This window comes from Bos indicus, chromosome 21 (assembly GCF_029378745.1).
Source record: "Bos indicus isolate NIAB-ARS_2022 breed Sahiwal x Tharparkar chromosome 21, NIAB-ARS_B.indTharparkar_mat_pri_1.0, whole genome shotgun sequence".
Lineage (NCBI taxonomy): Eukaryota > Metazoa > Chordata > Mammalia > Artiodactyla > Bovidae > Bos > Bos indicus.
In genome coordinates this window covers 16,150,084-16,172,580 of record NC_091780.1, presented here as the reverse complement: position 1 = coordinate 16,172,580, position 22,497 = coordinate 16,150,084, and the positions used below count along the sequence as shown (strand labels likewise).

The following is a 22,497-nucleotide window of genomic DNA, read 5'->3' as shown; positions in this document are numbered from 1 at the left end:
GGTCAAAGGGATAGTGCATTTCAAATTTTGCAAAGCTGCTCTCCACAGAGCCTGCACCAATTATGTTCACCAGTGTGGACGACATTGCCTGTATTCCCCCACATTTTTGTTGGTTCAATTTTAAAAACAAAAATTCTGAGGCCCTCATACATCTATTGCCTTTAAACCTTTCAAGACCAGCTAAGGGATATTCCTGTTTTTAAAGCTCCTAAACTGAGATATTATGAATATTTTCATGTCATGCTATTTCATGGTTCCATGATTCTGATGCAGAACGTCCATGAATCTGCTTTTGGGAATCATAGATTGATGCCTAGAATCCTGTGTGTACCTGGACTAAAAGTCAGCTCCCACGGTCCTGAGGCTCCTCTCTGTTTATAAATACACGGTGAAGAAAAGGGGAACTAGTTTGGGTTGAAAATAATGTGCTAGAACCTTTTAGTTTGCACTTCTCCTTCTTCTGCCTTTCTGTGTTTTGTGTTTGAGTCTCAAGTCTCCTTTTTTTTCCTGGATGAATCATTTGGGGGCTATTTCTTTTCCCCATAGGTTCACAAAGATGTACTTTAAACATGTACTCTTTGAGGACACGTTATTTGACGAGTGCTATTTTGAGGATGTTACATCGACTGATACCTATTTCAAAAACTGCACCATTGAATCGACCATCTTTTATAACACAGGTAAGAGCGTGAACAGGGTAAGCTTGGTGTCTAGAAATTGTCCGACTGCTCAGCCATAAGCTTTAGGAATAGTGAAGTATTCACTGGTGTGTGTGCTGAGTCTTGGGTTCTTGCCCCAGGCAGGGCACAAAGAAGTTGCCGTGCCAAAGATCTCATGTAAAATGGAAATAGAAGCACTGGGCAAGTGTTCTGATCTCAACAAGTGTATGCTCAGGGTCTTTGGTAGGAACAAATTATGACCCAGATTAAAAAAAAATAGCATTCCAAGAGGGTTACATTCTATGCCTGAAGTGCATTCTTGAAGACTTAGCATAATTTGAAACTTATAAAATTCTCACGATAATACATGAAAAGGAAAAACTGCATCTTTTCAAGCTTCATGCATGAAATAAGATAAGAATATTTTAAAATTACACCATTTCAGACTTCCATGATTTAAAAAAAAATCACAAAATTCCACCTCTCTCTCACTCCTCATTATTTTTACTGCTCTCGTTATGAATTAATACCAAGTGGAGCTGGGTTACAAGGAAACTAACTAAGCTTTACCAGGGACTTCACAGATACTGTCTCAAGTAAGAAATGTAGCAACATCCACATCTTACAACTAAGGAAACAGAGGCTTAAGCAACTTACATTAAGGCCACAGATAACAAGTGGGGGAAGCTTGGCTTCATCCCTTAATTGTTAAGCTGTAAAGTCTGTGAGGCTTCCTCTGAAATACTTGCATTGTGTCCGGATCAATGCTTTCTCCCTGGCATTGGCACCATGGCACAGTTTAATGCGAGAACATCTTTTTCCCCTTCATGACGCCAATCTCAAGCAATTCAATATCTGGTCTCTAAATATCCCTTGGTCTTTAAATAGTCCATTATGGAACTTAAAAAAATATTGGGGAGTTTTGTACATTTCATCTTTGGCATATCTTTTATTTTTTTCTTCTTTCAATGTCAGCAAGTACATTTTATTTATGTAAAATATTTTAGGAGTTTCCAAGATAAAATCTGCTATTTCATTAAGGTTATATGTATATATATATAATTCTATGAATATATATATTCAGAGAATTTAGTGACACTTAAGCCCAAGTAACTTTATGTGTCTGTATACTTCGTATGTATGAACTATATATACATATATAGGCTTCCCAGGCGGTGCTAGTGGTAAAAAACCCTCCTGCCAGTGCAGGAGACATAAGAGCCACAGGTTCAATCCCTGGGTCAGGAGGAGGGCGTGGCAACCCACTCCAGTATTCTTTCCTGGAGAATCCCTTTGGACAGAGGAGCCTGGAGGGCTATAGTCCATAGGGTCGCAAAGAGTTGGATAACACTGGAGCAACTTAGCACGTACACACGCACTATATATGTTTATATCTTCCCACACACCACAATATTACACAGATGTTCATACACACTACACACAATTCACGAACATACATACGGGCACACATTATATATACACAGGTGCAATCAAGTCTGCATGTTCACACTTACACGTGTGTGTATAGACATGGGCAACATATCAGTTCATTTAGTAGGGTCTGTGCTTACTACTCTTCCTAGCATTTAAGAAAGCTATAACACTTATATATGATTATTGCAAAAATTCAAACATTAGGAAGGACGCAGAGTTGAAATAAAACTTTGTTTCCATCTGGCACTTGATTTCTGATAGTGTTTCCTCTTTTTCCAGAGGGAGCTGCTATACAACAGTGTCCTTGCAAACCTTTTGTTTATTTACATAGGTAATATACATGTTTGTTTAAAAGTAAATTGATTATATAGCTCATATTGTTGTGACATTTGCTTTTTTAAACTTAATATGCCATAGATATGCAACATCTAACGTGGTAGGTGAGTGAGTGAGAGCTCAGTTGGGTCCGACTGTTTGCGACCCCATGAACTGTAGTCCGCCAGGCTCCTCTGTCAATGGGATTTCCCAGACAGGAATGCATGCCCTCCTCCAGGGGATCTTCGTGACTCAGGGGCTGAACCCAGGTCTCCTGCATCTCCTGTATTGGCAGGTGGATTCTCTACCACTGTGCCATGTGGGGAGATTAGGATTTTGCAAACACTTGTAGTCATGAAATATCAGAGCTGGGAAGCAGTGGACATCATTAGGTGTTTCCTCTGACTTTCTAGGCAGAAGCTCAGGGGGGTTAACGAGGGCCAACCACTGAGCCAGTTCCCAAACCCAGGTTGGCGGAGAGCCTATATAGTGATCTTTCTTCTAGAACAGCTGATGTTAGAAGGTACCAGAGAACATGAAACTGGTTCCAAAGCAAGTGCTTATTATTACTTTTTAAGACTTTATTTTTTTTAAGAGAAGTTTTGGGTTTACAACAAAATTAGAAGAAAGATACAGGAATTTCCATATGCTGCCTAGTCACACACCATAGCCTCCGCCATTATCAACATCCCCCACCAGGGTGGTACCTTTGTTATGATGAATGAACCTACACATCATCACCCAAAGTCCATAGTTCACGGTAAGGTTTATTCTTTTTTTGCTTAGTAAGGCTTTTGTTTTTAAATTTTAAAGTTTTGAATCTGAGGATAACTGCTTTACGAAGCTGTGCTGGTTTCTGCTGCACAACAGCCTGAGTCAGCTCCACGCGTGCATACATCCCTTCTCTCCCGAGCCTCCCTCCCACCACCCCGCCCTCTAGGTCAGCCCCGAGCCCTGAGCTGAGCTTCCCGTGCTGTCCAGCGCTTCCCACAGCTCCTGTCTCACACGTGGCGACGTGTGTATGTCAGTGCTACCGTCCAGTTTGTCCCCTTCCCCCACCCTGGTCCACACGCCCATTCTCTGCATCTGTGTCTCTGTTCCCGCCCTGTGAATAGGTTCATCTGTAGCATTTTTCTAGATTCCACATACATAACGGTGCATTTATTTATGAAACACCTGTCACAAAAGAGTAAATCAGAATTTAAAATTCCACACTCCACATTTTCCCTCTTTCCTCACACATTTCTGCCAAAGCTTCTAAATCTCAAAGTTTAGTTAGAGATAGGAACAGACTTCCAGAGCAATAGGTGGAGAGAAAGGTCTTTATTCTTGGTGTTGTCCATTCAATGGGCTTGGATACATGGATAATATGCATCACTGTAACATCATGCAGAATATTTTTACTCTACCAAGTCATATATTTCCTGCCTAACCCCCACAACCGCTGAGCCAAAGGTGTTTATTTAGAAGCATGCTCAAAAAAAAAAAAAAAAAAATAGAAGCATGCTCAGGTTTCTGCAGGGGCGTTGGAGTGACTGGCTCAATCTGGACCCAGTTCTCTGGTCATTTGCCTCGTGTAAGCTGGGAATCCTTGAAGGAGTACCCCAGGCAGGGTGGGCCTCAGCGTCATATTGTTGATCCAAACAGGGCTGTTACCTGGCTTGAAAGATGTTCTACTTGCACATGTCCCTCAGTGAATGTTCATTTCATTTCCCCTTGCTTAGAGAAACTTACACAAGTTGTTACATTTTTAAAGAGTTCTTGCTACATCCCCACCTTGCCCCCTGTTGGTACTGTTGTCCTTCAGTTCCTAAGTCACGTCTGACTCTGACTCTACGATCCCGTGGACTACAGCACGCCAGGCTTTCCTGTACTTCACTATCTCCCAGAGTTTGCTCAAATTCACGTCCATTGAGTTGGTGATGCCATCCAACCATCTCCTCCTCTGTCGCTCCCCTCTCCTCCTGCCCTCAGTCTTTCCCAGCATCAGGATCTTTTCCAGTGAGTAGGCTCTCCACATCAGGTGGCCAAAGTATTGGAGTTTCAGCTCCAGCATCAGTCCTTCCAATGAATATTCAGGACTGATTTCCTTTTGAATCAACTGGTTTGATCTCCTTGAAGTCCAAGGGACCCTCAAGAGTCTTCTCCAGTACCATAACTTGGAAGAATCTGTTCTTTAGCGCTCAGCTTTCTTAACGGTCCAACTCTCATATCTGAACAGGACTACTGGAAAGACCATAGCTCTGACTATACAGACCTTCGTCCACAAAGTGACTTCTCTGCTTTTAAATATGCTGTCTAGGTTTGTCATCACCACGTGTTTCCTTGACTTTGTCTGATGGCCAGGGGGTGGTGCTGCCTGCCCAAGGAAGGGGAGTAACTCCAATCCCTGCCTCCGCCCCCAGTCTCCCCAGCACTCTCCCCCCTCCATCCCTGTTTCACATGAGCCACATGTTTCCTTCTCTCCGCAGACCTCTATCAACATAAGTTCATCAACTGTCATTTTATCAACGTCACCTTTCTGGAGCAGAAGGAGGGCTGCCACATGGACTTAGAGCAAGACAACGACTTCCTGATTTACCTCGTCAGCTTCCTTGGCAGTCTGTCTGTCTTGCCTGGGAACATCATTTCTGCCCTGCTCATGGACAGAGTCGGAAGACTCAAGATGATTGGTGAGTTGTCAGGGATGTCACGTCTGTATTCTACTGGGCTAGGGCAGAGGCTTAAAGTGGAGGAAAAGCAGTGGGATTTCCCTTTTTCTTTTTCAAGAAAACTTGCACAGGAAACCACGGAGGTAAGATGGATTCTGCTGGTATAGAACCAAGTCTGCAAAACCCCAGGGCACCTTGGAGATCTCTGAGATCCGTAGTCCAGGTCAGGCACAAGCCTTCGTTTCCTGATTCAGCAATTCTATTAGCACTTTAGTAGGATGTTAAATGGCAACACTCCAGTGTTCTTGCCTGGAGAATCCCAGGGACGGGGGAGCCTTGTGGGCTGTCTCTGGGGTCGCACAGAGTCGGACACGACTGAAGCGACTGAGCAGCAGCAGCAGGATGTTAAATACGTCTGCTGTACCCACTTTGTATTCCTCTTGGTGGAAAAATACACTAAAATGCTTTTAAATGAGCATCAGTTTCATTTGATCATCTTAGATGAATCTCGTTACTTTTTATTATTTAATAGTAATAACATTCTGGCTTTGGAGTTGGACAGGCTCATGTTGGAATCCAGTCTTTGACTTTGGACATGTTGCTTTACCTCCCTGGGCCTCATTTTATAGATAAGTAGACTTATGATGAGCTGGCAGGGGTTCGTGAGAATTTAACACAGTGCACCCAAAGCATCTCCTAGCGCTCGGTGCATTGCAGGTTCTCATGTCTGCCTTGCTTCATTCTGCCGGATTTGCAGCAGTTTGTTACCAAAACACAAGCCAGGCATGGTGAACAAGAAACAAAATATATATACACCCAGAGCCAGGGTAAACGTGGGGCTTCCCAGGTGGCACTAGTGGTGAAGAGTCCATCTGCCATTGCGAGATATGCAAACAATACGAGTTCAATCCTTGGATCGGGGGTGGGAGGAGGAATGGCAACCCAATCCAGTATTCTTGCCTGGAGAATCCCGTGAACAGAGGAGCCTGGCAGGCTACAGTCCATGGGGTCACGAAAGAGTTGGACACGACTGAGCGACTGAGCACAGCACAGGGAAAATGTACACAGGAGAATATGGTCAAGGGGCTTCCCTGGTGGCTCAGTGGTAAAGAATCCGCCTGCCGATGCCGGAGACGTGGGTTCAATCCTTGGTCCAGGAAGATCCCACATGCCCTGAGGCAACTAAGTCCATGCACCACAACTGTTGCGCTTGTGGTCTAGAGCCTGGGAGCCACAAGTACTGAAGCCTGTGTGCCTAGAGCCTGTGCTCTGAAACAGAGAAGCCTCCGCAGTGCAAAGCCCTCACACTGCAATGAAGAGTAGCTCCCGCTGTCGCAGCTAGAGAAAAGCCCACGCAGCACCGAAGACTCAGCACAGCCAAAAATAAATTAATAAAATTATTAAAGAAAGAATATGAGTCAAGGCCAGGGGAGGGGGAGCAGACAGTATGCTGATACACATGCCATGAGTTCGGCCCCAGGGATGTAGTTGTCAGGGAAAATTAATTCCAAGATCCTAGCAGCAAGGCTCAAAGGACACAAAAGAAATTGCAGTCTCTTTGTCAATAAGTAGTTGCATGGATATTTAGAATGGTGAGCCCAAGACATGCCTGTGGTTTCTGCTTTTTAATCTCGTTGAGATGATGGTGATGTCTCAGGCATAGCAGATTGAGCTGTGTCCTCTTCAGCCACAGTGTTCTGGTTAGACCCGAAACCTGATGCAGGAAGATGGTGGCTTATCAACTTCTGTGATGTCTGTGCCCAGCTCGGTGTCTGCCACTGAGTCATGGCTGAGTCATGCTGTGGGACCGACAGAATCAGCGAAGATGACCTCTTTCCTGCATGAGTTGGAGGCACCAAGTTTTTCAGCAGAAGGTCCTGCAGGGTGGCGTGGTGTCAGAGACTGGCGGCTGGGAGTCAGCTGGCCGTCTTGGCCCTGGCTTTGTGAGTCCACATGACTTCCTCGACTGCTCTGAGGTTCTCTTCCACAAAGGTTAAAATAATACCTGTTTGCTCCAGTGAGAGTAAGTGTGTGACACGTCTGCCACTGGCCCTTTTTTTAAACTTTGGAAATATTAGTATGTAATGAGCTAGACAAATAGCGTGTTTCAAGCAGTCTCTGTCGGTCTGTGTAATAACAACATAGAGAAGAAAAACAGGCGACGGAAGCCATACATTTTTACTTGGCACTTGAGCTAAATCACTTGGAGTGGCTCTGACAGGTCTATTTTTATGGGAAAAAAACCCCATGGTTTTGGAGAAGAAAAGAGCAATCTTTGTACAAGAAAGTGAATTTCTTGTTCTTTTTTTAAAAAAATGATTTATTTATTTATTTATTTTTGGCGGTGCTGGGTCTTTGTTGCTGCACACAGAGCAACAGGGCCTGGGGGCTGCTCTCTAGTTGCGGGGCGCAGGCTTCTCATTGCAGCGGCTTCTCTTGCTGCAGAGCGTGGGCCCTAGGATGCCTGGGCTTCAGGAGCTGTGGCTTGTGGGCTCGGTAGTTGCCTCTCCTGGGGTCTAGAGCACAGGCTCAGTAGTTGTGGCACATGGGCTTAGATGCTCCATGGTTTGGGGGATCTTTCTGGACCAAGGATCGATTCTGAGTCTCCTGCATTGGCAGGCAGACTGTTTACCACTGAGCCACCAAGGAAGCTCTCTCATAAGGTACTGAATGTATTTCCCTGTCCTATACAGTAGGACCTTGTTTATCCATTCCGTATATAATAGCTTCAGGTAAGTAATATTTTTCTTAATTAAAAAATTTCTTTGTTTATTTTATTTTCTGCTATGCTGGGTCTTTGTTGCTGCCTGCAGGTTTGCTCTGGTTCTGGCGCGCAAGGGCTGCTCTCTAGCTGTGTGCGTGGGCTTCTCATTGCAGTGGCTTCTCTTGTGGCAGAGCATGGTCTCTAGGGCCCAAAGACTCCGTAGTTGTGATGCAAAAGTTTAGTTGCCCTGAGGCATGTGGGGTCTTCCTGCACCGAGGACCGATCCCGTGTCCCCAGCCTTGGCAGGTGGATTCTTAGCCACTGCACCACCAGGGAAGTCCCCGGGAAGTGGATTTCTATCACAGGTCTTTTAAGACCTAGGGTTGAATAGTGAATTCTGTGTCAGCTCCGAAAGAGTTCCTGGGAGATGAGGGTGGATGAAGGGTTGGGGGTAGGGGGGTGCCCCTGTGAACAAGAATGGACCGCCCCCCTCAACCAAGGGTGCAGGGAGGGCTGAGCACAGGGAGCAGGCGGGGCAGGGAGACAGCACATATTCTTTCCTTCTCCATGGAGTCTCTTCTTGTCATCATGAATGTATCCCAGCTGAAAATAGAGTTCTCCAATGCTAACTAGTCATACTCCCCAAACTGGATATCTGCAGCTAATACTTACCATTCATCATTCTTTATATGTTGTTCAGTCACTCAGTCGTGTTCAGCTCTTTGAGATCCCATGGATTGCAGCATTCCAGGCTTCCCCGTCCTTCACTATCTCCTGGGATTGGCTCAAACTCGTATCCATTGAATCAGTGATACCATCCAACCATCTTGTCCTCTGTCGTCCCCTTCTCCTCCTGCCTTCAAGCTTTCCCAGCATCAGAGTCTTTTCTAATGAGTCAGTTCTTTGCATCAGGTGGCCAAAGTATTGGATCTTCAGCTTCAGCATCAGTCTTTCCAATGAATATTCAGGGTTGATTTCCTTTAGGATTGACTGGTTTGATCCCCTCACTGTCCAAGGGACTCTCAAGAGTCTTCTCCAGCACCACAGTCCAGAAGCATCAATTCTTTGGCACTCAGCCTTCCTTATGGTCCAACTCTCACATCCATACATAACTACGGGAAAAACCATAGCTTTGACTATATAGACCTTTGTCTTCATATTTTCATCTTTTACTAATGTCTGTTTCATTTCTGAGCAAGACTGTTAAAAGCTCATACAGTGTTCTTTCTGTATCTTTAGAAAAAGGTCTGGTGTACAGAGTATCAACTGCTATATTCTCAGGGCCCAGTACCTACCCGGTACTCAGTTAATGTCTCGATGTGATGTGGAGTGATCTGTTGTGAAATTGCCTTTCCCAAGACCCTCAGACAACCCCCAGTCAAGTCTGCTGGAGCATCATTTGTCCTGCTTACTCTGCCACTGTGCCCTCTTTGGGCCAGAATTGTGCCTTGTTAACAGCAGAGAAGAAACTTTTCCTGATGAGCCTGTTATTCCTCATTTATTCAGTTTAATAAACATTAATTTGTCCAGGACAGTTCTCTACCAGGCTGTGTGGTCAGCAATGGGAATACAATGCTAATTGAGACAGACAGCATCCTTGTGCTTAAGAAACAAATGATCTGTTGGAGAGATAGACATAAACTAGAAATTTCATTGAACTAACACTTAGGAAGTGCTTATTAGAAGTCAGATTTTGTTCCAGGCATTTTGTAAATATTAATATATTTAACCTTCACTGTAACCCTGTGATGGGGAAAGTGAGACAGCTCAGGGAGGTTAAGTGTCTGACTCAAGATCACACAGGGGCAGCTGGGGTTGACCTCAGGCCTCTCCAAAACAAGGAGAATAAGGACTAATGATGAGAGTGGAAGAACTGGGGACCAGGGGGATTATAGTGGGAAGACTCAACGTAGTCAATCCTAAAGGAAATTAACCTTGAATATTCATTGGAAGGACTGTTGCTGAAGCTGAAACTTTAGTACTTTGGCCACCTAATGTGAAGAGCCAGCTTACTGGAAAAGACCCTGATGCTGGGAAAGATTGAGGGCAGGAGGAGAAGAGGGGGACAGAGGATGAGATGGTTGGATGGCATCACTGACTCAATGGACATGAGTTTGAGCAAACTCCAGGACATACTGGAGGACAGAAGAGCCTGATGGGCTACAATCCAGCGAGCGGGGGGAGGGGGGTCTCAAAGAGTCGGATATGACTTAGCAACTGAACAACAGCAATGGTTCCCTATGATTTCTTTGATGATAATATTTTGTGTTCAATAAACATTGTACACCAAAGCCCACAGCTGGCCACTTTGAGCAATGCATGCATGTTGACGATACAGTTCTCAGGACACTTGTGGTCCAGTAGATAGCAGTCTCCTCCCACTCTAGTTCTCTCCTCACTGTTGGAAAGAGGTTAGCATGCTACCCAGCCACAGCCCTATCCTTCCTCAGAATCAGCAGAATGCAGGTGGACAGTTACCGTCCCCCAGCTCGTCAGCAGGGTTTGGCATGAGTCTCAGTGGCTCCAGGTCTGATGGCGAGGTTCCAGGCACAGGCACCCCCCCTACCCCACCCAGGGAGGCACTTGCAGGGGAGGCCAGACCAGCATTCTGGTTCCTTCGCAACCTGAAGAACTCCCTCCTCCAGGCTCCTGATCCCTGGTGGGGACTCCTCTCTGTTTCCCAGCTGGTTGGTTGGGACCTGCTTATTTTCTTCCTTTCTGCCAACTATTCCCACCATATTTCCTGACATACTCTTGATCCCTGCCTTGCACCCACTCAAGACTTCCCCAGCTCTTCTGGGCTGGATGTATTGAATTTGGGTAGGGTGCGACTTAGCCTTCTTTCAAGGGGATCTCTTGTTATTGACTGTATCACCCAGAGTCCTGGTGGGAAAAGGAATTCACCCAAGATAGTTCTGGTGAAGACTGTACGATGGAGCAGCATTTAAATGTGTGGGCAGGGTTATGGGGATAGATGAGGTTGATGAGACCCCCAGATACTAGTGACAGTGGGCAGCAGGCTCTATCTCCAGGGACAGAGGGAGAAAACAGCAGTAACTGAACCCAGAGAGAGCTAGAACCAAGGAGGAGGAGGCATCCGGGAGAAACTATAGTCCTGGAGGGATGGAACATTTGCCCCAGAAAGGGCTTATAAAGCAGGCTGGGAACTGGCATGAAATACCCCGAGCCCTTTCTCCCTGCAACTGACAAGGGAGCCAGCCGCAGGCATGCCGTCCGCAGGGGTTAGCTTCCTGGGGCACAGGGCAGGGCTGAGGAGGGTAGCTTAGATATCCGGGATGCAGGTGGCATACATAAGAGTGTGCAGCGGGGCTCTTGATCAGGTGTTCTTCTGTAACCGGTGTCCAGTTGAACTTGAGCTCCATGAGAATGGAGTCTTAAAAAAAAGATGATTGCCTATGCTCTGTGACAGCCTGGAGGTGTGGGATGGGGAGGGAAGTCGGGGGAGGTTTAAGAGGGAGAGGACATACGTATGCCTGTGGCTGATTCGTGTTGATGTGTGGCAGAAACTGTCACTATATTGTAAAGTAATTATCCTTCAATTAAAAATTAAGGGGCTTCCCTGGTGGCTGGGTTGGAAAAATCCCTGGGAGAAGGCAAAGGCTACCCACTCCAGTATTCTGGCCTGGAGAATTCCATGGACAGTCCATGGGGTTGCAAAGAGTCGGACAAGACTGAGCGACTTTCACTTACACTGCTGGCTCAGCTGGTAAAGAATCTGCCTGCAATGTGGGAGTCCTGGGTTTAAAAAATTTTTCATTTATTTATTTATTTTTGGCTGTACTGGGTCTTCGTTGCCATGCCGGCTTGTCTCTAGGTGCGGCGAGGGGGAGCTCCCCTCTTGTTGTGGAACACGGGCTCTAGGGCAACAGGCTTCAGTATTTGTGGCTCCCAGGGGCTCTGGAGCAGGGCCTCAGTTGCCCTGTGGCCTGTGGGAGCTTCCTGGGATCAGGGACTGAATCCGTGCCTCCTGCATTGGCAGGCAGATTTGTTACCACTGAGCCATCGAGGAAGTCCCAAGAATGGAGTCTTCTGACATTGATGAATTTCAGGCACCTTAGGAAATCTGGCATATAATAGTTTCTGAACTAATATCCACCCTCTCTGCCTTGTCTTCAGTTACTCTGGTCTGGACAGTACTCAGTTCAGTTCAGTTCAGTCGCTCAGTCGTGTCCGACTCTTCGTGACCCCATGAACCGCAGCACGCCAGGCCTCCCTGTCCGTCACCAACTCCTGGAGTCCACCCAAACCCATGTCCATAGAGTCGGTGATGCCATCCAACCATCTCATCCTCTGTTGTCCCCTTCTCCTTCTGCCCTCAATCTTTCCCAGCATCAGGGTCTTTTCAAATGAGTCAGCCCTTTGCATCAGGTGGCCAAAGTATCAGAGTTTCAGCTTCAACATCAGTCCTTCCAATAAACACCCAGGACTGATCTCCTTTAGGGTGGACTGGTTGGATCTCCTTGCAGTCCAAGGGACTCTCAAGAGTCTTCTCCAACACCACAGTTCAAAAGCATCAATTCTTTGGTGCTCAGCTTTCTTCACAGTCCAACTCTCACATCCATACATGACCACTGGACAGTACTAGGGAGGGAGAATCTCGAAATCCTTCCTGGGGGCTCATTCTGGTGACATGACCCATGCAGAAGGCTGTAATTCCATGGCTGGGGTGCCATGTGGGGGTCCAAGCTGTGCTCTCTGTGTGTGGAGATGAACCTGCTTTTGCAGGTGTTGTCTGACTTGGGTTTCATGTTTCTTTCTCCTCTGATCTCCCTGGGCAGGTGGCTCCATGCTCATCTCGGCCGTCTGCTGCTTCTTCCTGTTTTTCGGCAACAGTGAGTCTGCGATGATCGGCTGGCAGTGCCTGTTCTGCGGGACCAGCATTGCTGCCTGGAACGCGCTGGATGTGATCACAGTGGAGCTGTATCCCACCAACCAGAGGTCAGCTCCTCTCTGTGCTTCCCTTGGGACTTGCTTGGGCTTCTTTAGCCAGGAGTCAGCCTGCCCCGAGATCCTCCACCGCGGCCGTCTTGGTCTTCTTGGAGTTCGATGGACCAAATGTCTCTTGGGTTGTTGAGTTTCTCTTGCCCAGAGGCTGGCATAGGCCTGGGCTTGGGAAGGCTAAGGCTTGATAGAGTGGGTTGGATGGCAAGATGTAAAGGACCAGGGCAAACCTTGTCCAGGAGAGAGGAGCCAGGGCCAAACCTATGTATGTGCCACCCAAAGGGAGATGAGAACAGGCCTGCCAGTGGGATATGAAGGAGACAGGGGAAGAGCTGGACAGACAAAGCGTGGAGCAGAAATAAAGGTGGCATGAGGCACGATGGTTAGGATTTGCAGAGAATGTGGCAGGAACGCGCAGCGTTTATTTTCTTTCATGCACACTCTTTAGGAAGAGGTCTGATTTAAAGGCATAGAATCAAGGCCCATCGCTTAGCAGGTAATTTCTTCTCATGGAGGGGGAATTTTTTTCTTCTGTGGATTTTTTCTTTATTTAATAGATAAGTTACACAGACAGTTTAAAATCAGACAGTGGAAAAACAAGATTTACAATGAAAAGTTCAATCTTTTTTCCACCATAGGCTGCTAGTTCCGCTCTCAGAAGCAGCAGTTGCTACCAGTTTCTCGTGTACTCGTTAGAAATATTCTTTGCATGAATGGGAATGCATGTGTGTATGTGTTTGTGTGTGTATGTGTTTGTGTGTTTTGCTACCATCTCTGTGTGTATGTTACCATCCCGCCCTTTAAAACCAAGATGAGAACATGCTAACATTCTATGCCATGCTTTATTCTCACAGGCATATATTTTGGAGATTGTTCCATGTCACTTTCTCAGTATTTTAAATGGATTCATAGTATGTGGAGGGGGGATTTTTCAGGACTGCATGTGAGTGGCTCTTGGGCCAGAAATAAGTGTGAAGTGGTGTGGAAGGCAAGTAAATGCAATTCTGCAGAAAATAATGATATTCCCGCGATTGACGACAGAGGTATTGGATTACAGATAGCTATGGAAAAGCACAGAATACTGTATTTGAAACCTCTTCTGTTAATCAAAGAACTTCTATTACAAAAAATAAGAGGTGGAAAGTTACTGTTTCAGTGATATGTGGTTTTAAATCCAGGGAACCTAAGGGAATTAAACAAAGAAGAGAGTAATAGAAACAATAAAATAATTTGGTAAAATGGTCAATAGTAAAACTGACATAAGAATCTATAGATCTTCAAAAAGATCAAATATTAAAAATAAAATGAAATTCATTAATAATGGAAGAAATCATAGAATATTTTAGAATCCATTTGATGAGAAAACTGAAAAGCTTATGTGAAGAAATCATAAAACTTTACTGAGAGATATAAAATGAAACTTAAATATATGTCAATATGTATCTAAGAAGATTTAACCTCACAAAAATGTTAAGTATTTTTCAGCTTTTGAAGCATTCATTCACAACTCGATGAGATTTTTTTTTTCCCACCCTGGGAAACTCGAAAAAAATGACTGTAAAGTTTATTTGGAGAAATACACATATGAAAATATCCAAAAAATTCTGAAAACAAAAAGACTGGGGTTGGAGTTGGAAAAAATGGATAAAGATAAAGTGTGGCATGGTTATAGAAAAAATGTAAAAGAATTTAAAGTAAAAATATATATATTCTTTATAAACTTGTGGTATGAAATACAGACAGTTTACTTAATTTGGGGCGGACTAGTGCTCAGAACATGGGCTTCTAAGGTGGCTTAGTGACTTGTAAAGAAAGCTATGACAAACCTAGATAGCATATTAAAAATCAGAGACATTGCTTTGGTGACGAAGGTCTGTATAGTCAAAGCTATAGTTTTTCCAGTAGTCACATATGGATGTGAGAATTGGACCATAATGAAGGCTGAGCGCTGAAGCATCAATTGATGCTTTTGAACTGTGGTGTTGGATAAGACTCTTGAGAGTCCCTTGGACTGCAAGGACATACGACCGATTGATCCTGAAGGAAATTAACCCTGAATATTCATTGGAAGGACTGATGCTGAAACAGAAGCTCCAGTACTTTGGCCACCTGATGTAGAGAGCCAACTTATTGGAAAAGACCCTGATGCTGGGAAAGAGTGAAGGCAGGAGGAGAGGGGACAACAGAGGATGAGATGGTTGGATGGCATCACTGACTCAATCGACATGAATTTGAGCAAACTCCAGGAGGTGGTGAAGGACAGGAAAGCCTGGGGTACTGCAGTTCATGAGGTCGCAAAGAGTCAGACACGACTGAACGACTGAAAGACAGCCAATTCAGGAGACGCACAAGTCAAGGGTTCAATCCCTGGGTTGGGGAGATCCCCTGGAGAAAGAAATGGTAACCCACACCAGTATTCTTACCTGGAAAATTCCAATAGTGCTTAGAGTATTGCCTGTATACATAAATGGAGTCAGAAGACAATTGATGGTTAACAGTAGTTATCACTGGGAAGTGTGGTTAATACCATTTAGGATTAGGTTCTGCCATGAGTGAGAGACTCCAGATATTAATAAGACAGACGTAGGCAGATAGGAACTGAGGGCTCTTTTTATCTTGTTTCTTCCTCTTTCATGACCTCAGTCATGGTCTGCAGTGAGACCGTCTACACTCCAGGAAGCAAGATGGAAGGAAAAAGGACTCTTTAAAAATAAAACAAAACAAAACTTTTTATTTTATATTGGAGTGGTTTTTCCTATGGTCATGTATGGATGTGAGAGTTGGACTGTGAAGAAGGCTGAGCACCGAAGAATTGATGCTTTTGAACTGTGGTGTTGGAGAAGACTCTTGAGAGTCCTTTGGACTGCAAGGAGATCCAACCAGTCCATTCTGAAGGAGATCAGCCCTGGGATTTCTTTGGAGGGAATGATGCTGAAGCTGAAACTCCAGTACTTTGGCCACCCATGTGAAGAGTTGACTCATTGGAAAAGACTGATGCTGGGAGGGATTGGGGGCAGGAGGAGAAGGGGACGACAGAGGATGAGATGGCTGGATGGCATCACTGACTCGATGGACGTGAGTCTCAGTGAACTCCGGGAGTTTGTGATGGACAGGGAGGCCTGGCGTGCTGCGATTCATGGGGTCGCAAAGAGTCGGACACGACTGAGCGACTGATCTGATCTGATACCCACTCCAGTATTATTGGGCTTCCCTGATAGCTCAGTCAGTAAAGGGCCTGCATGCAATGTGGGAGATCTGGGTTTGATCCCTGGGTTGGGAAGATCCCCTGGAGGATCCCTGGAGAAGGGCATGGCAACCTACTCCAGTATTCTTGCCTGGAGAATCCCATGGACAGAGGAGCCTGGCCGGCTACATTCCATGGGGTCACAAAGAGTTGGACACGACTGAGCGACTAAGCACACAGCACATAGCCAATTAGCAATGCTGAGATAGTTTCAAGTGAATAGCAGAGGGACTCAGCTATTCATTTACATGTATCCATTCTCCCCCAAATGCCCCTCCCATCGAGATGGCCACATAACATTGACCAGAGTTCCCTGTGCTATGCAGTTGGAAAAGACCACTCTTGACATCTCTTAAGGAAGTTTCTCAGGAACTGCCATTTGTACTTATATCCCATTGGCTTCAACTTACTCACATGGCTAGGCTCGGAAGCACAGGAGTCTGGGAAATATAGTCTTATATCTGGAGATCTGCTATTTAGGCAGAACTGTTTTTGCCTCAAGAAGGTAGAGGAGTTATTAATGGGGAACACTTACACTTTCTGCTTCATCCTTTTTCATTCTTGCAATATGTCACAATACTCAGGTACTTGTGTGCATGCTAAGTTGCTTCAGTCGTGTCTGACTCTTTGTGACCCCCATGGAAGCGGCCCGCCAGGCTCCTCTGTCCATGGGATTCTCCAGGCAAGGACGCTGGAGTGGGTTTCTATGCCCTCCTCCAGGGGATCTTCCTGATCCAGAGATCAAACCTGCCTCTCTTATGTCTCCTGCATTGACAGGTGGGTTCTTTACCACTAGCGCCACCTGGGAAGCCTGTGAACAACTCAAGTTGGAAGGAAATACTCCAAAATGTTAATAATGGTGCTGGGAAATCTGGTCAACCACTTGTAAAAGAATGAAACTGGACCACTTTCTAACACCATACACAAAAATAAACTCAAAATGGATTAAAGATCTAAACGTAAGACCAGAAACTATAAAACTCCTAGAGGAGAACATAGGCAAAACACTCTCTGACATACATCACAGCAGGATCCTCTATGACCCACCTCCCAGAATATTGGAAATAAAAGCAAAAATAAACAAATGGGACCTAATTAACCTTAAAAGCTTCTGCACAACAAAGGAAACTATTAGCAAGGTGAAAAGACAGCCTTCAGAATGGGAGAAAATAATAGCAAATGAAGCAACCGACAAACAACTAATCTCAAAAATATACAAGCAACTCCTACAGCTCAACTCCAGAAAAATAAACGACCCAATCAAAAAATGGGCCAAAGAACTAAATAGACATTTCTCCAAAGAAGACATACAGATGGCTAACAAACACATGAAAAGATGCTCAACATCACTCATTATCAGAGAAATGCAAATCAAAACCACTATGAGGTACCATTTCACACCAGTCAGAATGGCTGCGATCCAAAAGTCTACAAATAATAAATGCTGGAGAGGGTGTGGAGAAAAGGGAACCCTCTTACACTGTTGGTGGGAATGCAAACTAGTACAGCCACTATGGAGAACAGTGTGGAGATTCCTTAAAAAACTGGAAATAGAACTGCCTTATGATCCAGCAATCTCACTGCTGGGCATACACACTGAGGAAACCAGAAGGGAAAGAGACACGTGTACCCCAATGTTCATCGCAGCACTGTTTATAATAGCCAAGACATGGAAGCAACCTAGATGTCCATCAGCAGATGAATGGATAAGAAAGCTGTGGTACATATACACAATGGAGTATTACTCAGCCATTAAAAAGAATACATTTGAATCAGTTCTAATGAGGTGGATGAAACTGGAGCCTATTATACAGAGTGAAGTAAGCCAGAAGGAAAAACATAAATACAGTATACTAACGCATATATATGGTATTTAGAAAGATGGTAACAATAACCCGGTGTACGAGACAGCAAAAGAGACACTGATGTATAGAACAGTCTTATGGACTCTGTGGGAGAGGGAGAGGGTGGGAAGATTTGGGAGAATGGCAATGAAACATGTAAAATATCATGTAGGAAACGAGTTGCCAATCCAGGTTCGATGCACGATGCTGGATGCTTGGGGCTGGTGCACTAGGACGGCCCAGAGGGATGGTATGGGGAGGGAGGAGGGAGGAGGGTTCGGGATGGGGAACACATGTATACCTGTGGTGGATTCATTTTGATATTTGGCAAAACTAATACAATTATGTAAAGTTTAAAAATAAAATAAAATTAGAAAAAAAATCATAAAATTGGGAGACTATCAGAATAAGCAAGGTATTTAAAAAATCATCTAATATTTCAACTTCTTAGTGAATGAAAATAAAAAGAGCTCTCTCATTAAATATGTTTTGGAAATCATGCATGCCATATCATCTTCTGAAAGTCTCAGAAGTATTTTGCTATGTTAGAAGTTTTATGAGAATCTCCAATAAAAAAAGCTTTCTCACTTTGTGTAACCTAAAAAAAAATAAATAAATAAAATAAAATGAAATAAAAGCTTTGGGGGAAGATATCTTCTTAAGTAAACTGTCTTACTGGAATGTTTCTCTGGACCATATATTAGAGCCTGAGGCCCAAGGAAATCAGTCACACCTATGCTATCTGATACTGTTAAAAATTTGTATTTTGTTCATTATGAACTTTTTGGTGTTAATTTTTATTTTTAAATAATATTCCATTAAAATAATGTTTATCTTGGTTAAAAAAAAATAATGGTGATTCCTTGCAGTTAATGCAGGTGATTTCTTGAATCTTTATGTTATTCTGTATTGCCAAATTAGGCTAAAATAAGAATGTGTTACTTTGATATTTAGGGGAAAAAATTCCCTCCCACACCTTCACTATACTTCTTTATTATTATTATTATTATTTTTTGCTTGAGGGATTCACTCCGACAGGATTGTTATTTTTTTATTTTTTTTTTGAAAAAGCTTTTTATTTCATGTTGTGGTAGAACAGAATGTGTTGATTAGAAAGCAATGTTGTAGTTGCAGGTGAACAGCAAGGGGACTCAGCGGTACCTACACATGCATCCATTCTCCCCCAGACTTCCTCCCGTCCAGGCTGCACTCTACTTCTTTAGCAAGGGAAAGAAAGAACCCAGTCCTACACATCTAAGGCGGTCTAGTTTGTATCCTTCAGAATGGTTTACTTTCTCCTTCTTTTACAGGGCAACAGCCTTTGGCATCCTCAACGGATTATGCAAATTTGGCGCCATCCTGGGAAACACCATCTTCGCTTCTTTCGTTGGGATCACCAAAGTGGTCCCCATCCTTCTGGCGGCCACTTCTCTTGTTGGGGGTGGCCTGATTGCTCTTCGACTGCCAGAGACTCGAGAACAGGTCCTGATGTGAACCACCTACCCGGGAAAGGAAATGTTGGAAGAACCCCGTCTGGGAACCTCAGCGGTGCCCTCAATTCCTGTCTGTCACTGTCTGGTGGACACCTGGATAGCGCAGGAGGAAAAGTTGAGCTTGTGACCCCTAGCTTAGCACCCATTTCTGCTGTCTGTATGTTTGTAACTCAGGTGACTGATTTGGGGGTTTCCTGAGCTGTCCTCCCGTAGAATCTCAGAACTCCATGCTTGGCTTCTAGTGTCCCCAGCCCAAGGAGGAGAGCACCCCCCAGTGGGAGCACACACTAAGCAAGGGGTGTGTATTTCTGCAAGTAAGGTACAAGGACTTTCTTGCATTTCAAAATGAACTTGAGAAACACTCACGTTCCTCCGTAAAGTTCCTCGGAGCCCAAGGACTTAACAAATGGACTTGGTGGGGAAGTTGAGTCATCATCTGAATTCTGAAGTACATATGATACATATATTTTTGCAGTTAAAGTGTTACTTCTCATAGTTTCCATTTGAAAATTGGCACAATAGCATTGAAGATACTCTGATATAGGAAACCAAATATTTGAGCAATATCTGTAGAAATCTATGTCACCCCCTCCAAGAGTCCTAAGTTTTCCTGATGATTAGGGGGTAAATTGAAGAATAATATTTATTCCTATTTTGATCTAGTCAAAAACACTTAAGGGGATAGGCATTCTGTAAACTAACTTTGTACATAATTGTCTTTGGGTTTCATTTGCAGAAATGGTGTCTGCAAATATTTGCCAGCATTTAGCCATATTTGGAGAGGAGTTGGTGTTTGAGGTCCCAGGAAATTGGGGCTGATGGAGTGAAGTGCAAGCACAATTTCTTATAGCCATTTAACTTGCTGGCGGGAGGATGCACTTCATGAACTCACATTGCACTGTTCATCTCGTTCTGGCTCTTTTCTTCTCATGGGGGAGGAATTATTTCCTCTCTTACATAGACTGCTGGTGAAACGCAAGCTCACCATCGTCCATCCTAGCATTTGACGTGCCTGCTCCCCCAGAGGCAAAACGGGAAGTGTTCCGTGGCTCCTGCCATCGTCTTTGTAGGCAGGAATGAGATGTGGTGGGCATGGGGGATGGAGGGCGGGATGGGGAAAGGCAGCCGCAGGCCTTCAAAGTATAGACTTGGCAGTGAGACACGACCGTGTTTATTATAATGGTCAGACCCATGGAAATCTACTCTGTGTGTCTCAGTTCTGCTTCTTTTTGAAGCAGACATTGGCATGGGAGTTGGGGAGCGCAGGGGTTGTCATATCTGTTTTTCTTCAGTCCTCACAAGGAACACTTTCCTGAGGTCTAGCATGAAACGTGAATGGGAGTGGGGTGGGGGTGGGGTGAGGAACTCAGGACAAACTGCTTCGGCAAAGGTCAGTAATAGATTGAAGTCTTGAATCCATGGAAAAAGAACAACTGTTTCACCCATCAGAACTGTCTTTCGTGGAAGGGACTGTGAGCTATAAGCCCTGGGTCCTGGAGGTGAACCCTGAGGCCAGATGGATGTCAGTCTGCAAGAACTAGCCCTTTGATCTGTGATGCTTTCAATTCTATAAAGTGCCAGGCTTTTGCTACCAGAAACCTCAAAAATTTAAAGAAGAATAAAGATGGCAGCATTGAGTGTATTTTCTGTTTTGGAGACACACTTAGGCCCCGTGATAGCTTCCAGCCATCCTTTGGTTATACTCTGGGATAGAAGGTGGAGAGGAGAAAGAGTAAATTCCTGGCACCTCTCTATCCTGGATCTGCGATCAGTTTTAATGATTAAAAGGTTTTCTTTGCTTCTCTCGTCCACTGATAATTGGATCACCATTTTTTTTTTCTGTGCAGGGAAGGAAGACTCATCGACTCTGGTTTGATATCCTGACTCCCCCAGATGTGTAAATGTATCATTGTGTATTAGTGTTTCTCTCAGTTTGTTACAGGAGTTACCTAACATCAGTGCTACATCAATAATGAGAGGATCAATGTAACATAGCTGTAATATACTTGCTTGTGATACAAAATACACTGGCTAGGTTCATAAAAGAGAACGGTGTAAATTGGGATTACTACCTCCCTTATAACATGATTTTTCAGTGGGATAGTACAATTTGATGAACAGTTAGTTACTGCTTAAGAAATTTTTAAGGCAGCAAAAGCCTGCATTTCTAGTTAGGATGGATCTTGTAAATCTAAAGCCTGATTCTTTTTTGAGTGTTGGGATGGCTGTAACAATTTGGGGTAAACTCTGTTTGATTCCCAAGTTTTCACTTCTGCATTATCCTTATGGCTCCATACACCAACCATCTAGCCAACCAAGGGCAATTCGCATCCCATCCATCACCCAGGCCTTTGTAGAGGTACAGTCATGCTCTGCAGACTTTTCCCACGCAAGATTGTCTGGCACTGGGACCTGGCCACTTCTTAAATGCTGTCACTCCTGCTAAGATAAATGCATCTTTAAAAATAGTCCCTTTGGCAGGTCATTGGGGGATAATGTACAGCATTCCTGGCCAGGCGCTTCTTTTTCATTTCACATTCTACCCTGAGAAACTCCCTATGGCATTCATGGAGAATCAGAAGGATGAGCTGTCCCTCATTGAGCAAATCTGTTCGCAGTTCATGATGTACTTTTATGATGCCCAGTTTGGGAGGAGTTGCTTTTAATGGTCTCAGCTGTACTGTGTCATCTCTTGATGCTGATTTCTCGATCTTTTGTTTTACTGGAAATAAATAGTGAAAGGGGTGTGCCTACTTGTGACGTTTATAGCGCACGACCCTGAGGTCATGTAATAAATAATCTCTTTCCCAGGGTTTCCTGGCCCCTTGTATTAGTTCATTAAAAATAATAATAAAAGTAATTGTAATCAAGCCTTAAAGAACTGAGACTAAAGATTATTTCTAGACTCTGAAGTCTCTTCTGGAATCTTTGACTGGATGTGCTGACGGGATGCTGACAATCATTTCCTTCTTATGCTGCATGTGGGGACCTTGAGAGCTTAAATGATGTGACCAAGGTGACACGTAGTGCTTGCAGTGGGTTACAAGTGGGTTGCAAGTTGGTCTAATTCTGGACCAGTTGCTCACTGATATTACTACAGAGTCTCCCATAGTCTTCGAGGAATGGGAAAATATGACCAACACTTACCTGGGAACTATTCACTGAAAGTCCACTTGATTACTTTACCTAGA

General features: G+C 44.4%; 1 protein-coding gene across 5 annotated transcripts in view; it reads left to right on the top strand.

The window, feature by feature from the left end:
- Window positions 1-22,176, top strand: part of SV2B (synaptic vesicle glycoprotein 2B) — a 256,051-nt gene extending 233,875 nt beyond the window's left edge. For all 5 annotated transcript variants that reach the window (XM_070775062.1, XM_019983967.2, XM_019983969.2 and 2 more), the window contains exons 10-13: window positions 547-680; window positions 4,880-5,080; window positions 12,563-12,722; window positions 19,124-22,176. In XM_070775062.1, coding sequence (XP_070631163.1) covers window positions 547-680; window positions 4,880-5,080; window positions 12,563-12,722; window positions 19,124-19,307 — 679 coding nt within the window. In that variant the 3' untranslated portion in view covers window positions 19,308-22,176. The remainder of the gene's footprint in view (window positions 1-546; window positions 681-4,879; window positions 5,081-12,562; window positions 12,723-19,123) is intronic.
- The last annotated feature ends 321 nt before the right edge of the window (window positions 22,177-22,497 follow it).